Source organism: Pteropus medius, unplaced genomic scaffold (genome assembly GCF_902729225.1).
Source record: "Pteropus medius unplaced genomic scaffold, Ma_sr-lr_union100, whole genome shotgun sequence".
Classification (NCBI taxonomy): domain Eukaryota; kingdom Metazoa; phylum Chordata; class Mammalia; order Chiroptera; family Pteropodidae; genus Pteropus; species Pteropus medius.
This window is the reverse complement of record NW_024349226.1, coordinates 406570-424425: the sequence shown is the minus strand read 5'-3', so window position 1 is coordinate 424425 and position 17856 is coordinate 406570. Positions and strand designations below refer to the sequence as shown.

Sequence of the window (17856 nt, the reverse complement as noted above, 5' to 3'; positions counted from 1 at the left end):
ATGTAAAGTAAGAGCAGAGTCTGACACATGGTTAGTGCTCAATAAACACTAACTTTTACTACCTCACTTTTCTGAGCCTTGTATTCTCCTCTATAAAAGGGAGAATATTCTAATCCTTAACTCTTGGGGTTACAATGAGGATTAAATGACATTATGCATATTATGTGCCTAGCACACAATTCCTGGCACAGAGAAAGCGATTGGTAAATGTTTGCCATTATTATTTACCAAGTCCCCTACCTATATTGGTTAGGGGGACAAAGGATGCTGTTCATTGGAAGCTGACAGACTGATGGCAGAGTCAGATAAGTATAGAGATTATGACAGTGCAGTAAGGAGTGTGAAAATTAACGAAGGGAAACCTAACTAAAATAAAGTCCTGAGGCCAGAAGGGGGAGCTCTCACACAGTACCACTTCATGTCAAATACAGGAAGAGTTGTCAATTACGGACAGAACCCAAGAGGAGAAAAGTCAACGAGAAAGAATCATCAGTTATAGGTCCTCACAGCAAAAGGGATACGTTACATCTTCTACATATATATTTACGCTGTGGAAAAATAACATCACCGGTCAATTTTCATGATTTATTGTTATGTGAAAAAAATAGTTTGTTAAATGGCATCTCATTTTTCACTGCATAGAAAATAGGACTCTTTGAGATTTTGCAAAAGTTCTATATTAAGAGTTTTGTTTTGTTTTTGTTTTTTGGTTACTGGAATTAAAGTTATTAACAAAAACTACAACTCCCGGCAGAAATCGCGCCTGCGGCTTCGAGAGATCGACCTTTCCCTGGCGCAGTAATCTCTGGGATTCGTAGTCCATTGGCAGAAGCAAGGTGGGACGCGTAGTACCGGCACAGATGATAGAGGAGGGACTCGCTGACATTCTGACCAATGGACCGTGCGCCCTGGGCCTGAGCGGCGCGCACAAAGCCAATGTGTGAGCCGCTAAGCATGATTGACGTGCGCTTCAGCCTACGGGTGGCCCGTGGGGCGGTGCGGTGAGAAGCGTCCGTAGTGCGAACCATGGGAGGCGGCTGGTGGTGGGCTCGGGCCGCCCGCCTGGCCCGACTCCGCTTCCGGGGGGCCCTGCTGCCGCCTCCACGGCCCCGGAGCGGGGGCGCCCGGGGGTCCTTCGCCCCCGGCCACGGACCCCGCGCCGGGGCTTCGCCGCCCCCGGTGTCCGAGCTGGACCGAGCGGACGCCTGGCTCCTCCGGAAGGCGCATGAGACAGGTCTGAGGCTGGGGCGGGGGTCGGCCCGGGTGGGAAACGGGGTTCGGGTGAGCCGAGCTGTTTGCGCGCGCGAGTAGGAGATGGAGGTGGAGCTTCTGCTGGAAGCAGGGCCCGGGCTCAGGAGGGAGAAGGGCTTCCGTATACGCGCAGGGAAGCGCTGGCTGCAGAGCGCAGTGTGTCCGCATAGGAGAAGGGCTTGCGGATGGGAAGGAGGGTCCGGGCGAGTGGGGCGCAGTAGGGATTGGAGAGGCTGGTCGGGTTAGGCCAAGCACCCCGATAGAATTGCACTGTTCAGACGAGAGCGGCTTCCAAAGAGGGCTTAGGGCGGGAGAGTTGTCTACAAGAGGGGTCCGCGTTGGAGGGGACAGTTGTATTAAAGAAACGACCACTCCGCATAAGGTGGGAGTGTGGATCGCCACAGAAGAGGGGGAAGTTCTGGATTGGAGGAGGGAACAACCAATAGAAGAAAAGCTCTGAGCTGATTGGAGGGCGAGGTGATCGAGGCTGCCGGGGGCGGGGCCTCACGTCAGGCTTGGAGAAGACGAGGCATCTAGATATAGGACAGGGTAGGAGTGGGAGGTGTGTAGCCCAGCTAGCCCGTTAGCGCCACACTAGGGACTTGAATGGATGTGAATAACGTCAGGCCTGGGGCGGGGGAACACTTTGTGCCCGAGGTCTCAAAAAGCAGTGAGAGGGCATCCCGTGGGGATGCACGTGTGGGGAGGGGGTTGACCAAGATGACCAAGATGAGGGGTCTTCCTGTCCTTAGATTTAGATTCTGCAGTTTTGGTCCTAGATCCCCCTCCAAATTCTAAGGACTGTCTTGAATCTTAGGTGTTGCCAATTTGAAGGGAGAGAGTTTTGGAGGTGGGGTCGGGGAGGGCCTCCAGGACGTGGGAATTTGGAGCAGGATGGGGTGGTGGGGTGATTGGAAGCCCCTCGGTTTGTCTGCGCTTCGGAGCTTCAGGGTAGCGTTTGAACTGATGCTAATTCTCCTCCCATTTCCCCCTCCCTCCAAGCCTTCCTTTCCTGGTTCCGAAATGGCCTCCTGGCGTCAGGCATTGGGGTCATCTCCTTCATGCAGAGTGACATGGGTCGGGAAGCCGCCTATGGTGAGTGCAGCTCCCCCAGGCTTGTTCCCCACCGGAGAGTGTGGCCTCACCCTCACTGGGGGATGTAGAGCCCCCCACCCCCGGTGAATTCCCTCCTGCCCCACACCCCAACAGTAAGTGCAGAAGCCCTCATCCCTTCCCCACCGGAAGCTGTCTTTCCTTCACTCGTGTTGACCTGTCACCCACCCCACCTCACCCCTATCGAGTGGGTGGCCCAGGGCACGGCTGTGGATCCTTCCCCCAGTCTGCCTTCTCAACAAGGATGAGGATTCTGGTCCCAGCTGCTGACTCGCCGATGAGTCCCCCCACCCCTCCTCTGACCCTGGCCCCATCCCCACCCCCAGCCCGGGACCCCAAGTCCTCCTTCCATTGACTGGCCTCCGCCCTCTCCCACAGGCTTCTTCCTGCTGGGCGGCCTGTGCGTGGTGTGGGGCGGAGCCTCCTACGTGGTGGGCCTGGCGGCGCTGCGGGGACCCATGCAGCTTTCACTGGGGGGCGCAGCCGCGGGCATGGGCGCCGTGCTGGCCGCTGGCCTACTCTGGGCGTGTGCCGTCGGCCTCTACATGGGCCAGCTGGAGCTGGATGTAGAACTGGTACCGGAGGACGACGGGTCGGCCACTGCGGAGGGCCCGGACGAAGCGGGCAGGCCACCGCCAGAGTGAGCAGCGGCGCCGTGGGGAATGGCCCGGCGCTGGGCGGCCAGGGCCTGAGGACTGGGACATTAAAACCTGACCCTTCCCTTGCTCCATCTGCTGAGTGGTCGTTCCTGTGATCGGGGAAGGCTGAGCCTGAGGGGGAGGAGCGAAGGAGGCGAGACGGGGACGAAGACAGGTGGTGAGAGCTGCTCCACAGCCCGAGACAGAGCCACAGACTGGGAGCGGGCCTTTAATTCTCAGAGAGCGCCGGCGGGGCCAAGAGCCCTGTCACCTGCCCCGTTGGGGACCTGCACCCAACCACCAGGGTCCAGCTCCGCAGGCAGTCCTCCCTGGCCTCAGTCCCCCTTCCGCTGCACCCTGGCACCCGTGGGCCCCGGGTAGGGCAGGCCCAGGGTGGGGTAGAAGGCCTCGGGGAGGGCGGGGCCGGGGCCCAGCCTCTGCAGGTGCGGGTACATGAGGCCCAGCTCCGTGGGGCCGTAGCGGATGGTGCCAGGCGTGCACAGGCCTCGCATGACAGGGGGCAGGAAGCTGGCATGGAGCAGGGCTGGCGGGCGGTCCCCAGCAGGCACCAGACCCCACGGCCGCACGAGGTCCTGCTTCAGGGCTCCCGCTCGAATGACAGATGTGAACTCGGGCCGTGGTGGTGGGGCTGGGCGGCCAGCCAGCTCCTCGTCCCCACTGTCCTCCAGGTCCTTGGTCTCACCCGGGCCAGGCTCCACTTTGATGAGTTTTCCGTGGCTCTGGGGGGCCTCGTCCTTGTCCAGGGGAGTAGCCTGCTTTCCTTCCACTGCAGGCGCTAGCTCTGGAGGATTTGGAAGGGCACCATGTGGGCGTCCCCCCTGCCCCAGTAACAGCCAGTGGGAATGAAGCTAAGGTGTTTTTGTCCCCCAGGGGACATTTGGTGCTGTCTAGAGACATTTTTGGTTGTCACGACTGGGGAGGAGGTTGCTCCTGGCATCTAGTGAGTAGAGGTCGGGGATGCTGCTAAATACCCTACAAGGCACAGGACAACCCCCAAATGCAGAAATACCTGGTCCCAAGTGGCAGTGGGGCAGAGACTGGCAACCCTGGTCTAGACCGGGGCTGATAGAACCTTCCTCGGTGGCGGAAACGTGCCACATCTGTGCCGTGCACTGGCCAGGCACGGCTGCTGAGCCCTTGAGATGGGGTCGCCCAGGGGTCGAGGTGGGAGGCGGGGCTCACCTGCGGGCTCCGGCTCTGGGCTGGACATGTCCTCACAGGCCGCTCTGGCTGGAAGCTGGAAGGCATCCAGGGGCGTCTGGCTGCCCTCAGCTTGACTGGGACAAGACAAGTGGGCTTGGGAGCCAGGGGTCCTGGGTGAGGGCAGCCTCCATCCTGCCCCCAGACGCCTCCCCTCTGACTACAGCACCCCCAGATCGAGGCACTTAGGCCTAATGACGACCCCCAAACTCCAAGTTGGCTCCTGGCCCAGCTCGGCCCTGTGTCTCGACCTGTGGCCCCTGGATGTCACCACTGAGGTCTCCCCGGTCACTGCGTGCTCATCTGACCTCAGTATCTTCCTTCTGAACTGCTGGTCCCCTCAGGGGCCCAGCGAAGCAGAGACCTGGGCAATGGCAGATGGCCACCTCCCTCCACCTGCACTGCCCAGCCCGCTCCCTGGTCTCCTGGCCCCATCAGACCCCCATCCTCACCATGGCCAGAGGGGTCTTTCCAGAAAGCAGATCTGTGACCCTTCCAGCTTTAAGCCCTGCCGGGGCCCCCAGAGCCCCCAAGACCAGGTCCACAGCCTCAGCCTTGGCCTTGGCCTGAGGCCGCTCCAGACCTGCCTCCTAGAAGACACCAGCACCCCTCCCCCTCTCCTCTGCCTCCTGCAGCAAGGGCTTTACCTCCAGGCCTTTGCCTCCGCCCCCCTTTCTCCTCTTCAACCTCCTCCTCACCCTGAGCTGAGGAGACACAGTGGAAGCTTCAGAGGGGGTTTCGGAGGGCAGCTCTCACCTGAGCACGTAGCTGACCCAGAGCACGTGGCGCTCCCCGGGGCTCTTTCCGCTCACGGCCACGGTGGCCACGGACTGCAGCCACACGAAGCCCCCAGCACGCTGCAGCCAGCGGTAGTACCCAGTCACCACCTGGCCCTTGTCCAGCACTGGGCCCAGCCCAGGGGCCGGAGGGGGAGGGATGGGGGTGGGAGACAGGACGGGCAGACAGGGAGGCAGGTGCAGGAGGGGTTGGGGGTGGTGGGGTCAGGGGAGCAGGAGGGGTGAGCGGCGGGGAGGAGAGAAAGGCAAGAAGCACAGAGGGAGACAGTCAGAAAGAGCGCCAGGTGCTGGCATCGCGCGCCTGGGCTTCCGAGGGCGGGTCTGAGGCCCCACAGCCCCCCACTCCCACCCCAGTCTGGGCTGAGGTTCAGAGCCTCCTCGCTGCTCCTCTGTGCCCCGCTGAGGCCCTGGAGTTGGCAGCAGGAGGCGCTGTGGTCAGCTCTGAAGCAGGACTTCCAGGGAGCCGGGCATTGGGGTACTCGGGTCTGGGATGCAGGCAGGCAAGGGTTGGGGTTCTCACGGTCCAAGTGGCTTTGGCGGATCCTGGCTGCATCTTGTCCGTGGACAAACTGGTAGCAGCTGCGGCCCACCAGCTCTGAGGGCCCCAAGTCCATGTGCTCGCTGACTCTGCGGGGGTGGGGGTGGGGGCGAGACCCCGGGGTGGGGGGAGAGGCAGGGTTGGCTCTGGAACCACTCAGGGTTCCCGCCGTCCCTGGGGAGTGCTGAGCCTCAGTGTTCTCCCTCTGCAAAATGGGCGAAATGACAGCGCCCCTCCTAGAGCGTCCCGGGCGTTCAAGCAGATGGCACGCCAGGGCGCGCGGAACGGAGGGACTATTTCACCATCTCATTTCCCCCCACCGCGTGGTGCAAGAGAACGCGGATGAGGGACAGAAGAGGTCGGGAGAGGGAACCAGGGAGGGGCGCCCCAAGGGAGGGCTTGAGCCTGCGTCAGCGCAGTCCCGCCTCCGCCCCCCCAAGGCCCCGCCCCCGCCTCCACGCCTTCGCTCCCTCCTTCCGCGAACCCCTGCCCCTCCGCTGCTCTGCATCCCCCGCGACTCCCCGGGAGCTGCGGAGCCCCCTCCCACCCCCAGCTCTCCTGGGCACCGCCCCCCGGCCCGCCTCAGCCCCACCCCTGGTACCTGCTCTCACAAGCAAGGATGGTGAGACCCAGGCTGAGACGGAAGACTATCATGTGTCCGTGTAGTGGCAGCTCAGCCAGGGGGGCCGGGGGCAACGTGTGGCCGAGGGCTACAAGGCCCAGGGCGCGGGCCCGAAGGCGACCGGTCACGTGGATGACCTGCAGGCGGTGTGCGTGGTTGGAGGCGGGGCGGGGGCAGGTGGGGCAGCAGGACCTTAACCCCGCCACCCGGCCTGGCTCCGTAGTCAAAGGGACACAGCTGGCAGGAACGCAGGTGCGCTCCCCAGGCTGGCGAGGGGACGCAAGAGTGATGAGGCTGGGCCCGAGCGCTCACACCCACCTTGTACCCAGAAGCCTTGACGTGCAGCCCCCGCTTGGTCAGGGTGGACTTCATGCGGACGAAGAAGGAGCGCTCCTGGACCCGGGCGGAGGCGGGCACCTCGGTGGGGCCGACCTCTGGGGTGGAGGGCGAAGGAAGGGTATGGGATCCTGAAGGGGAAACACACAGGCCACCCCCCACCCCCTCTGTGGCCAGACACGAGGTCATGGCCACAGCCACGCGGAGCCCCGCATAACGGTTCTACAAGCTCACTGACATCCTACGCTAACCACCCCTCCCAGGGGGAGCTGGCCAGGGCTTTCCACAGCTCAGCTCTGACACTGTCCCTCCCTGTCTTGAAGCTGCCATGGCTCCCTAGGACCCTTGAGAGGAAACCCAGGTCCTCACCAAGGCCTAAAACTTTGGCAAGAGTTGCCTCCTGCTGACACCATCTCTAGCTACAACCTCCAGGTCTCAGGTCAGACATCTCCTCCAGGAAGCCCTCCTTGACCTGCAGGCTGAGTCAGACACCCCACTGGAGTCTCCTACCCCAGCCCTGCCCATTCCGGGGTGTCACTATCTGGGGATGGGTCAGTATCCCTCACTGGACTGTGAGCTCTTGGAAGGTGGAGTTGGGGCTATTGTCACTACTGTGTCCTCAGCCATGCCCAGTACAGGGCTGGACACAGGGCAGGGCCTCAGGGTGACAGATAAGACTCATAAATATAGATCGTTCTGTAAGCCCTGTGATAGTCATAAATACGCTCACACCCAGATGACCCTGTCCCTCAAACTTAGGTGCAACCATAAACACAGTCCCCAACAGTCCTGTACGTGTCACCACCATCTTTCCAAACTTGCAAGTGCTGCTGACAACTCGGATGTTTTTGGTGTAAAGCAAACCTCGTGTAGGAAAATCTCATTTATGGGAAAGTTAACTTCACAGTCAGTCAACATCTTAGAGCTTAAAGGAACTAAAGGGTAACATCCAACACCCTCCCTCCCCAACGTGGAGTGGAATTTTCCATTGGAGAGAGGGTTAGAGGAATGTGGGCTGGAGTTCAGCTCAACCACTTACAGCTGTGTGACCTAGAACAACTCAATCTCTCTGTGCTGTGCCTCAGCTTCCTCTGTAGAGCAGAGAGAGTAATAGTTCTTGCCTTGTGGGACTGTGGTTAGGATTCAATCAATTTATGCACGTAGAGGCATGGCATATGTAAATGCCTATTAAACGTGCATTGTTATCATCTACCAAAGCCTGGTTCTATCTGTCACCCACGGGCACCCACCTCCACTCAGCAGCCGGAGGGGTCTTTCTAAAGTTCAAATCTGGGGATCCGGGTATTCTTAGGAAGCCAAGTCTTGCTGCCTCAGTTTAGACTGATTCGCTTTACAAAAACTAGCTTTGCACAACCCTAACGAGAGTGGTTTTTGTATAAATGAATCAGCTGTTTACAGTGTATCGTGTGTCCCCTATTCAGGCATCCTTTGGGGGCCCTTGGAATTACCGATCTCAGAGGTATCCGCAAGCGAGGAGGAAGATGAGGAGGAGGAGGAAGAAGAGGGAACGGAAGGCGGGGTGGGGGGCCCGGGAATCCGGGCCCGCAGCCCCAGTTGCTCCAGCACCTCGGAGTGGTCCCCAGGATGGATGTAGTCGAAGACGCTGCTGCCCGTCAGCTCCACCTGCCGGCGAAGGAGGGGAATGCAGGGCCGGGTCAGGTGCGGGCAGTCGTTCCCCGCACCACGTTCAGGTTCGCTGGTCCACGTGCAGGAGCACCTCATGCGGGTCTTGTGTTTTCATTTTTAAAGGAGGATGCAATCCTAGGCTCTTCCCGTGCTCTCCGACTTTAAAGCCGGTGATTATTAACGACTTTCTGTCCCTGCCTACTCTATTAAGACGCTGCCTAGGGGGTTGGGGCGGAGGGCGTGTCAAAGCCTCCAACTTACAGCAAACAGCTGCGCCCCGATGCGAACCACAGGATGTCCCAGCAGGCATGGAACTCAAGGTACAAACAGTGGAATGGCTTTCAAACTCTTTAAAGAGTTACGTCCTTTTAATCAGACTTTGACCTTCAGTTCACGCCCCACCAAACCTCTCAGAGCAGTCCCCTTCTCCCCATATCTCCCCCAAACCCTCATCTTCTCCCTGCTGTGTTCCTGCCCCAGCGTCCTCACTGGGCTTCTGGCCTTCGGGGCCCCCTCAAATAGTCTTCCCTTAGTTACTCATCTGACCACGGGCCTCCACCCAAGGCTCCCACTACCCCTGGGCTTGGGGTCACACGCTTCCCTCCATCCCTGGTCCCTCCGAACTCCCCGCACGAGCGCCGAGCCTTTCCTCAGTCCTTCCTCCTGCCCTTCCTCCTCCTGTCCACATTCCCCTCCTCCAGCAACCTCCGGCAACTCACTGAAAAGCCGCTCACAGAGGCCAAATACCAACACATTGAATTTTCTAAATTTACCATTTGCCAAAATCTTTCTAAAAATGATCACAGTTGATAGCAATTTGTATTGGATGGATTGGCAAGGCCTAAGCTGCCACGAGGAGCCACGAGTCCAGGGAAGCGGGCTTTTGGCTTCCCCCCGACCTCCTTTTCCGGCTGCAGGAGCTGAGGTGGAGACGGCAGGCTGAGAGAAAGACAAAACAAGCCAGCTGACTAAAACGCCACAGAGGACCTCCCAAAGCTGGCAAAACCCAGGCTCTTCCGATACAAATTGCTGTAGCCCTTCAGAATGAAGAAGAATCAGGCTTTGGTAAATACGGTGCGTCTGGCCACCACTCTTTGGCAAACTGATCCTTCTACTAGTTTGGTTTCAAATTGAACCGTGAATTTGATAACCCTCTGCCTATGAGGAACCATGTGGGGTGCCGTGTGGGGTTCCGAGGAATGCACTTTGGGAACCACAGATTCAGTCCATGTTTTCATGCTGGGATGGTGAGGCCAGGACGGAGGAAGGGCATGGGTGGGCTGCCGCGAGAGACGGCAGCTGAGCCAGTGCAGGTGGCCTGCTGCGGCCCCTTACCTGTGAGAGACCCAGATAAATGGAGACCGTCTCTGAGATGTAGAGGAACTTGCCCTCCTGGTTCAAGGCAAACACGAAGCCATCCAGGGACTAGAGGGGGAAAGACAGAGGAGGCGGGAGAGGAGGGCCTGGCACCTGTTAGAGGCTCTGAAATCTGATCTCTGCCTAGGATGGTTTATTCTGGGGTGGGGGTGGGGGACGAGGGTTTGGTGGTGCTAGGAAGGGGCTGGCAGAAAGGGGAGCCCCAGCATTCTGCTTTCCAGACCTGATGCTCCCTATGGGAAGGATGAAGGAGAAAAGGGTGCTGTCTCCAGGCATGGCCACCAGGTGGCAGCAAGGAGCAGCAGGCAGGGGAGGGGCCTCACCTGCAAGATGTGTCCACCCAGGTGCTGCTCGAAGACTTCGGAGACCAGCGCCACCGGGCCCCTGCGGCCTGGGGCTGGGGGCAGAGAGAGGGGTGAGGCTGGAGCCTGTGATCCTGATGACCTTGGCCTCAGAAGGCCGGCCCCCAGGGAACCAGGCTGCAAATCTCTCTTCCCTGGAGTCTGGTAGCCATCTTGGGGTATTGTGGGACCCTGAGCTCTGTGGGGGAGAGACCCTGGATGTGGGGAGGAGTGAGGGGACCGAGGTGGGCCAGACAGACCTAGAGATTTAGACACAGAGAGAGACACGAGGTGATGCAGAAAGGGATCCGTTCACTCGTCCATCCATCCATCCAGCCAGCCAGTACTCTCCCCGAGCTCTGACTGCACAGAAGGCTCTTTGCTGGTTAGTGTTAAGGACATGGAGGTGGCCCGGACAGCCCGGTCCTGCCCCCAAGGGGCACCCAGGCCAGGGACACATAGACAAGTAAAAAACTCACCAATACAGAATTATCATTGGTGGCCAGTGCTATGAAGAATCGAATAGGTGGTGTGAAAGGAACGGAATGTGAAGCAGAATGGGGTGAGGCCTGTTAGAAAAGGTTGTGTCTAAGCTCAGACCCGAAGGATGAGAAGGAGGCGCAGTGGAGACTGAAAATAAGAGAGAGAAAGACAGAGAGACAAAGACAAAGAGAGACACACAGAGAGATCCAGAGAGACAGACGCGCACACACAGGGACACAGAGAGATAGAGATGGAGAGAGACAGACAGAGTGAGGCAGGGAGACACAGAGAAACAGAGACAGACAAAGACACAGAGAGACAAACAGATAGACAGAGAGATATAAAGGAATAAAGAAAGACATATGGACATTACAACTCAACAACAAAAAGGACAAACGACTCAATTCAAAGATGGGCAAAGGACATAAATAGAAATTTTGCAAACAAGATATACAAGTGACTGAGAAGCACCTGAAAAAAGTGCCTGAAATTATTAGTCATTAGCAAAATGAAATCAAAATCAGAATGAGAGACCACTTCATACCCACTAGGACGGCTAGAAAAAATAAAACAAGCGTTGGTGAGGACGCAGAGAAATTGGGGCCCCAGGGCGTTGCGAGGGAGACCGTAAATGGAGCAGCCACTCTGGAAAACTGTGTGGCGGTTTGTCGACAGGGTAAACACAGAATTACCATCTGACCTGGCCTTTCCACCCGCAGGCATACACCCAGAAGAATCGAAAACGTGCTCTAACAAAAACTGTACCCGAATGTTTACGACAAGCGTTATTCCTAGCTGCCAAAAGTGGAAGCGACCCACATGCCCATAAGCTGACGAATGGATAAATAAAATGTGCTATATTCAGACAATGGAATATTATTCAGCAATAAAAACGGATGAAGCACTGACACACGCTACCACATGGATGAACTCTGAACACACCATGCTGTGTGAAGGAAGCCGGACATAAGGGGCTGTGTGCTACAGGATTCTGCTGATACGCAATGTCCAGTATAGACAAATCTACAGACACGGGATGCAGATCGGCGGCTGCCAGGGGCTGGAGTAGGGGCAGGGAGGACAGAGTGACTGCTAATGGGTACAGGATTTTTCGGTGGCGATGGAAAATTTCTGGAACTAGATGGTCGCCCAACACTGTGAATGTACAAAGTGCCACTGAACTGTATACTTTAAAATGGTGAATTTCGTGTTACACAAATTTTACCTCAATAAAAACATTTTTTATAGAAGAGATAGAGACAGAGACCTAGACATAGAAATTGAGACAGATAGACAGAGCCATAAAGAGATGGGGAGATAGAGGAAAAGAGATGCAGACAGATACAGAGAAAGTGGCAGAAAGGTCAAGGTGACAAATGAGACAGAGGCAGAGGGACAAGGCCCCCTGGCCCAGCCCCCCATCAGGGGCTGAGGGCTCTAGACTCCCATGCTGGGTGTGAACAGAGGTCATGGACCCTGTTCCCACTCAGGATCCCGTCCCTGAACCTGCAGAGGACGACCCCCCACAAGGGGCCCCGTGCCTAGGCTGCGGAGCCGGACGAAGGATTCAGTGATTTTGAGGGTCCCCAAGCACCTGGCTCTTGCAGGGCTAAGGGGCCAGGTCTGGTGTCCGTCCAGCGGTAGGGCTGTCCCTCCGTGGCTGCGTGCTCTGGGACCCCAGTTTCCTCCTCTGTGGGTTAGCTCGCTCAGAGCACGACCCTCACAGGCTGGTTGAGCATTCTGTTAGTTTAAGCGACTTCTAGAAAGGGCCAAGCACGGCCTGGCCCACAGCAGGTGCTCCGAAACACGGAACGAGAATGAGCATTAATAGCGTGATCGCTGTTATTTCCAGACCATCGAAACACCAGGCAGCGAAACTCCGCCCCTCCCCCAATCAGGGCGCAGCCCCTGGCCCCGCCCCCCGCTTCCTAGCGTCTAGGCCACGCCTCCTTCTCCCAGGAGCTCCCCCAATATCCTCTCGCGGTTACATCCCCTTCCACCCCCGCCTGAAGCTCCAGGAACAATAACGGGGGGTGATTAATGGGGACCCCTCCCTCTAGATGCAGCACGAACAAGCCGGGTGACAGGCGGGAACAATGCCGCCTGCTAATTGTCGCAATTTTCCCCTGTCATTTTTGTTAATTCCTTCATTTTCTCTCTCCCAGGATCAGCCCAGGTCAGACTGAACGGGCTGCAATTAACAGCGTTAATGGGCAGGAAGGGGATGTGGGGTGGAGGGGGAGGGCTCAGCCACTGGCTGGTACCCCAAACACTGGGCCTGTCCCCTGGGACGGGAAGCCCCGGGGTCTGTCCCCATCACTGACTGATGCGTCTTACTACTCCCAGGCTCTCTCCCCACAAACCCACCCACTCCCCAACTCCTCCCCTGTGTTGCTTCCTCTGCTCCCCAAATGGCTAAACTCCTCTGTCCCCAAACTCAGAAGAGCAGGTGGCTCTTCTTTCCTCCCCCATCTGCCCCCTCCTCACGTCCAAACCCCAACTGTCACTCACGCACTCAGCAAACATTCGCTGAGTTTCTTATTGGATCCCGACTCGGCTGGAGAAGAAAAACTGTCCCACAGTCGTCATCCCTCGCACAGAGGGGGGACTGAGGGCCTCTCCCAGGCCGTAGGGGTTTCCCCTTCACCTCCCATCCGCTGCCCTCAGGGATTTGCTGCCCCGGGCGGGAGAGCAGGGCCGATCGGAGCGGGAAGCACCCCGCCACGACGCGTGCGCGGGCCGGAGGGCTGGGGGCGGGGCATTTCGGCCTCCGCCTTCCTCAGCCTCATCTGGGGGCTGCGCCCAGTGACCGAGCAGAATGGGTCCATGCACATGGAAGGCGCCTCATTCCCAAGTCACGCCGCTCTTCTCGCCCACGTTCCCGTGGACGACTGGGGGCGCCGCTACCCTTCTGGGCGGGTCCTTGCCGTGCACCTCGGCCTCCCTCTTTCTCTCACACCTGCGTCCATGTTCTGCAAATCCCACGGGCTCGACCCGCACCTGTCTCCCACCCACGCTCACCACCGCCGCGGCGAGCAAAGTCCTCGCCATGGCCCACGAGGCCCTGCAGGCCCTGGCCCCTGCTGACTACCACCCCCCAACCCCCAAAGCCCCCACCCCACCTCCGCCTCAGTCGCTCCTCTCCAGACTCCCTCAAACCAGCAAGCCGGTCCCAGCCTGCCTCGGGGCCTTCGCACATGCTGTTCCCGCTGCCTAGACCACCCTTCTAGATGTTCGTAGCTTGTTCCCTCACCGCCATCCAGTCCCGGCTCAAAGGTCACTTCCTCAGAGAGGCTGTGCCTGACCTGTGAATTAAGATGTCACCCTTCCTCTCTCCTGTCTCCATTTCACAGTCACCTGACCGTGGCAGTGAGTCCTGACTGTGCCTCGGGCACTATTCCAGGCTCAGGGAACAGGGAGAGACACGGTAAACCAGAGAAATAAGAAATCTGTAGTGTCATTTGATGATAAGAAGAAATAAGGCGGGAAAGGAAGATAAGGAATGCTGGGGCTAGGCAGGCGGGGCTGTCATTTGTAACGGACTGGTCAGGGAAGGCCTTCCTGAGGAGCCGACATTCAGAAGGGAGGCAGTTCCTGTGGAGGGTATAGCAAGTGCAAAGGCCCTGGGGTGAGAGCATATTCTCTGAAGAACAGCAAGGTGGCCAGTGTGTGTGTGGTGTGTGTATGTGTGTGGTGTGTGTGTGTGTGTGTGTGTGTTTGAAGACATGACAGGGGAAGAAGAGATCAGGAGATGGTGGGCAGAGACTTTGTCCTCGTCCTTGCTGTGTCCCCAACGCCTAGAACAGTGCCTGGCACAGCAGAGGTGTTCAGTGGGTGTTTGTTGAATGAATGACCAATGCTGATATGAGATTGGGGCTGTCTTGTCCCCAGACTCAGAGGCCCAGGGCTAGTCTTTAACCCCTGTTGTCCCATTTTACAGATGGCAGAGAGAGGTCCAGAGGGAGGCTGAGGCCTGCAAGGAGGGACCCACCCTTGCAGACCTACAAACATGCCAAGGATAGTGGCTGAGAAGGTGGACTGTGGAGCCAGGCTACTCGAATTTGACTCAGCTGGGCCTCTCCCTGAGCTGCGTGACTTTGAGCCAACAGCTTTTCTTCTCTAGCTCTGTTTTCTGCTTCTATAAAATGGGAATCACAGTACGGCCTCCCTCCTAAGATTTCTGAGAGGATTAAGCGAGTTGATTTGCATATAGTGCTCAGCATAGTGTCTGACATGCACTGCATATTATTATTATTATTATTATTATTATTGAGAGAGTGGGAGGCACAATGCTTTGTTTCTGACTTCTGCTAAAACGCTGTCCTCAGTTTCCCCATCTGAACTACAGAAGCAGGCACTTGGCCCCCTGTTAGAGACCCTGTAGAGCAGAAGATCCCCCCAATTTTCTAACTTTGGGGTTATAGGAGGAAGCCCACACAGTTCCTGCCCCCCACCAGTGCTAGGTTACAGGACCGAGGCCAGGGGTCTGCCACCTCAGTGCTGTGACCTCAGTGAGCTCCCGCCCCCTCAACTTGCCCATCCGGGGAATGGGGGGCAATCCGGACCCCAGAGAGGCTCTCTCAGCACCAACCCTCTTCTATCCCCTGGGCTCCGGGACAATAGACAAGATGTTTATCCCTGGCAGGAGCACATGTTGTTCGCGGTAATGACAGTAATCAGAAGCTCTAATGCCGCATTCTCTCGGCGCCAGTCAATTCGCCTAATTACCGCCTGGGAAGCTGGATTATTTAAATTTAAATGGTGATTTATTGCGAGCTTAATCAATGCTATTTTCTCTCACCCCCCCCCACCCAGGGACCAGGGCAGGAGGGGAATTGGAGCCCCCCAACCCCATGCTAAGGACACCCCCTCTTCTGGGGCGGGGGAGTGCCTGGGGTCCCATGTCTTTGTCACCTGCGACCTCAGATTCACACGATTCACTGTCTTCTAGTAATATGAATAAAGCAGTAATGCATAAGATAGAATAATAACATAACACTTTCATGTATCTATCAATAATAAAGTCTGAATAATAATAAAAGTAGGTATCTATATATATCTGTTTTTACATATTCTATATTTACATATTACACATTCTATTTCTTTGATCATTTTCTTATTGTGCCTTGGCCACTAGGATGTCAGCCTGTCCAGCGCAGGGATTTTTAGTGTTTCCTGCTGGATCTCAAGGGCTCAGGACAGTAGCAGGCACACAGTAGACGCTCAATAAACCACAGGTCCCCCCAACAACCCTGCAGAGTCGTCACTGACACCAGTCACCACACATTGCTTTTTCCGCCAGGGATGTTTGGGATCTTTACACATGTATTAGCTGGTTGATCCTCTCCTCAGCCCTCAGGGACGGGTCCCACCACGATTCCCATTTCACAGAGAGGTGCGGTGACCCGCCTGGGGTCGCAGTGCTGGGGAGTGGCTGGGTGGAGACAGGGGCCCAGGGCGGTCTTTCTGAAGCTCACCGTCTTACCTGTCATATGAAACTCTCCCTCCCACTGTCCCAAACTGGGCATCCTGACTGCAGAGTCCTCTGGGTGCAGGGGTCTGCTGTTCATTAGCGGATGGGAGGCCCAGGCTGAGTCCCTTCCGTCCCACCCACGGAGCTGCGGGGCTCCCTCGTGTTACCTCTGCTCCAATGAAAACAATAGCATTTACTACTATGATTCCTGGTGTGGCCAGGCCCTTGATGAGGCCAGAACTAGTGAAATCTTTCCTACTTCTTGTGCCCATTTTCCAGATGAATAAACTGGGGCTCGGAGAATAGAAGCAACACACAAAATTTCTGACCCCAAACGCCGTCCTCCCTCTGGGTCGAGGAGCTGGGGGAAGGCCGGAGGGCACCTGGGGTCACGGCTCCTCTGCCCCCTGGGAAGGGCGTCGGGACCCCCGCTCCTCCCCCCCGCGCATGCGCACTCACCGAGGCTGGCCGGGGGCCCGGAGGCCCGCAGCCCCCAGGGAGGCGCCCCCAGCGCGGCGAAGCGGCGCAGGCGGAGGTAGGTGACGCTGAGCCGCACGATGGACGCCTTGTCTAGCTGGCTCGAGATGGCTCCGGGCAGCGGGAGCAGCTTGGCCAGCTCAAAGAACTCCAGGTTTTCCTTTCCGCGCCGCGAGCGCGCCGCGTTCCGGGACTTCTCCTTGCGCTGCGCCTGCAGACTGGGCGGGCGGCGCGGAGGAGGCGTCAGCGGGGCCCAGGAGCTCAGGGGTGAGGGGCCTGGTCGGGGGAGCCCCGCCACATGGGGTCTGAGGACTGGATGGGAGTTTGGAAGTGGATCCAACACTCTGGAGGTGGGGGCAGAAGCCGAGTGTGGATTTCTGCACTTACGACGTTGGGGAACTAGGAGGAAGAGTGGCCCCGGATAGAAACAACATAGATGAGGAATTCTAGCCCAGGGGCAGAGGCAGAAGTGAGTCAATGAATTCCCCGGAACATACTCTTTGGGGGCAGGCCCGAGGGCGGAGCCTGCTCACCAGGGTCGGGAGGGGCCTTGACCATGAGCCCCGGCAGAAAGTCCCACGGGACGCTGCCGCCACGACCTGCCCCGCATTTGACCTCGCCTCCGCTGCCACTGCCGGGGTAGGGGGCTGCCATCTTCGCGGGGACCCTTTCAGGCGGGCTCAGACTCAGAGCAGCCTGCAGGACTCGAGACGTGCGTCCCCTGCGGGGGGAAGGAGCCCGAGGCAGTGCTTAGTGCCGGAGGGCCCCCCCACCGGGAGACCTGGTGGGGAAACGGAGGTTCCTGCGGGGCTCAGGGTCCCAGCAAGGAGCTAGGGCTGGATGGTGCCTCAGTTTCCCCTACCTGGAGGCCCCGGTAAGGAGTCCGCAGCTCTCAGCCTGCAAGGTCCGGGGCGAAGCTCAGGGTGAGGACGTGGCCCGCCGCCACCTCCCCCGCGCCGCCCGCCGGCGCGCCCGCCTCACGCCCGCGCCGGGCCGGCTCCCGCATACCAATAGGCGCACGCGGCGCGCATACGGATCCGACCGGCCCGCGCGCTGCGTGTCAAGCATGCCCAAGCCGTGCGGGGGGCAGGCGCCTCGCCGGGGCTCAGGCGCGCGGGCACGCACCCCCCTGAGCGCTCTATCCCGGGGACCTGCCCTCCGAGCCCCCGCCGGAGTCCGGTTCCCCGCATCATGGTGCACCTATTGCCCGGGCTGGGCTAAGAGGGATAGGGGGGCAGAAGGCAGGGCCCCCACCCTATGCCTTGCCCAGGACCCCCAGCCCCTCAGGTGGCGCCACTTGTTTGGGCCATCAAATCCCCGCAACCTCAACTTCCTCCCTGAAGACGCGGACGTGCCCAGCCAGCCTCGACGCGGTGGCCAGAGCCTCAGCCCGAGGTAGCCCCCAGGATGGACCCGACAATCGGGGCCCAGGTGTCCTGGTACCCAGACCCTTCAGAACCAGGACCGTCTTCAGTTGGGTCTTCATTCCTCCAGGACTACCCACCCCAGTACCCACGCCGCCCCCAAGCCTCCCCAAACCAG

The 17856-nt window shown here is 58.4% G+C and overlaps 2 protein-coding genes across 4 annotated transcripts; one reads left to right on the top strand and one right to left on the bottom strand.

Annotated features, from left to right (window-relative positions):
* Positions 1-994: 994 nt before the first annotated feature.
* TMEM160 (transmembrane protein 160) lies at positions 995-3094 on the top strand. Its single transcript, XM_039881666.1, has 3 exons — positions 995-1234; positions 2254-2346; positions 2743-3094. The coding sequence occupies exons 1-3, from the start codon at positions 1027-1029 to the stop codon at positions 3006-3008; spliced, it is 567 nt and encodes a 188-aa protein (XP_039737600.1). The 5' UTR covers positions 995-1026; the 3' UTR covers positions 3009-3094.
* An 82-nt stretch (positions 3095-3176) lies between these two features.
* NPAS1 (neuronal PAS domain protein 1) lies at positions 3177-16983 on the bottom strand. Of its 3 annotated transcripts, XM_039881665.1 has the most exons (11): positions 16840-16983; positions 16297-16525; positions 9864-9937; positions 9499-9588; positions 7986-8160; positions 6499-6614; positions 6160-6317; positions 5541-5647; positions 4980-5127; positions 4206-4300; positions 3177-3804 (listed from the first exon to the last, which is right to left on the bottom strand). In XM_039881665.1, the coding sequence occupies exons 1-11, from the start codon at positions 16966-16968 to the stop codon at positions 3338-3340; spliced, it is 1788 nt and encodes a 595-aa protein (XP_039737599.1). In that variant the 5' UTR covers positions 16969-16983; the 3' UTR covers positions 3177-3337. The 3 variants fall into 3 exon arrangements, with proteins under 3 accessions (XP_039737599.1, XP_039737595.1, XP_039737598.1); XM_039881661.1 differs by lacking the exons at positions 16297-16525; positions 16840-16983 and adding an exon at positions 12880-13093 and having other exon boundaries at positions 9864-10080; XM_039881664.1 differs by lacking the exons at positions 16297-16525; positions 16840-16983 and adding an exon at positions 13012-13033.
* Between the last annotated feature and the right edge of the window lie 873 nt (positions 16984-17856).

Coding starts and splice junctions, on each gene's coding strand:
- TMEM160 (XM_039881666.1), top strand. CDS start 1,027: ATGGGAGGCGGCTGGTGGTGGGCTCGGGCCGCCCGCCTGGCCCGACTC. Junction 1,235..2,253: donor CCGGAAGGCGCATGAGACAG/GTCTGAGGCTGG, acceptor CCTCCCTCCAAG/CCTTCCTTTCCTGGTTCCGA. Junction 2,347..2,742: donor GGGTCGGGAAGCCGCCTATG/GTGAGTGCAGCT, acceptor CCTCTCCCACAG/GCTTCTTCCTGCTGGGCGGC.
- NPAS1 (XM_039881665.1), bottom strand. CDS start 16,968: ATGGCAGCCCCCTACCCCGGCAGTGGCAGCGGAGGCGAGGTCAAATGC. Junction 6,318..6,498: donor TCAAGGCTTCTGGGTACAAG/GTGGGTGTGAGC, acceptor CACCGCCTGCAG/GTCATCCACGTGACCGGTCG. Junction 4,301..4,979: donor TGGGTCAGCTACGTGCTCAG/GTGAGAGCTGCC, acceptor GTCTTGTCCCAG/TCAAGCTGAGGGCAGCCAGA.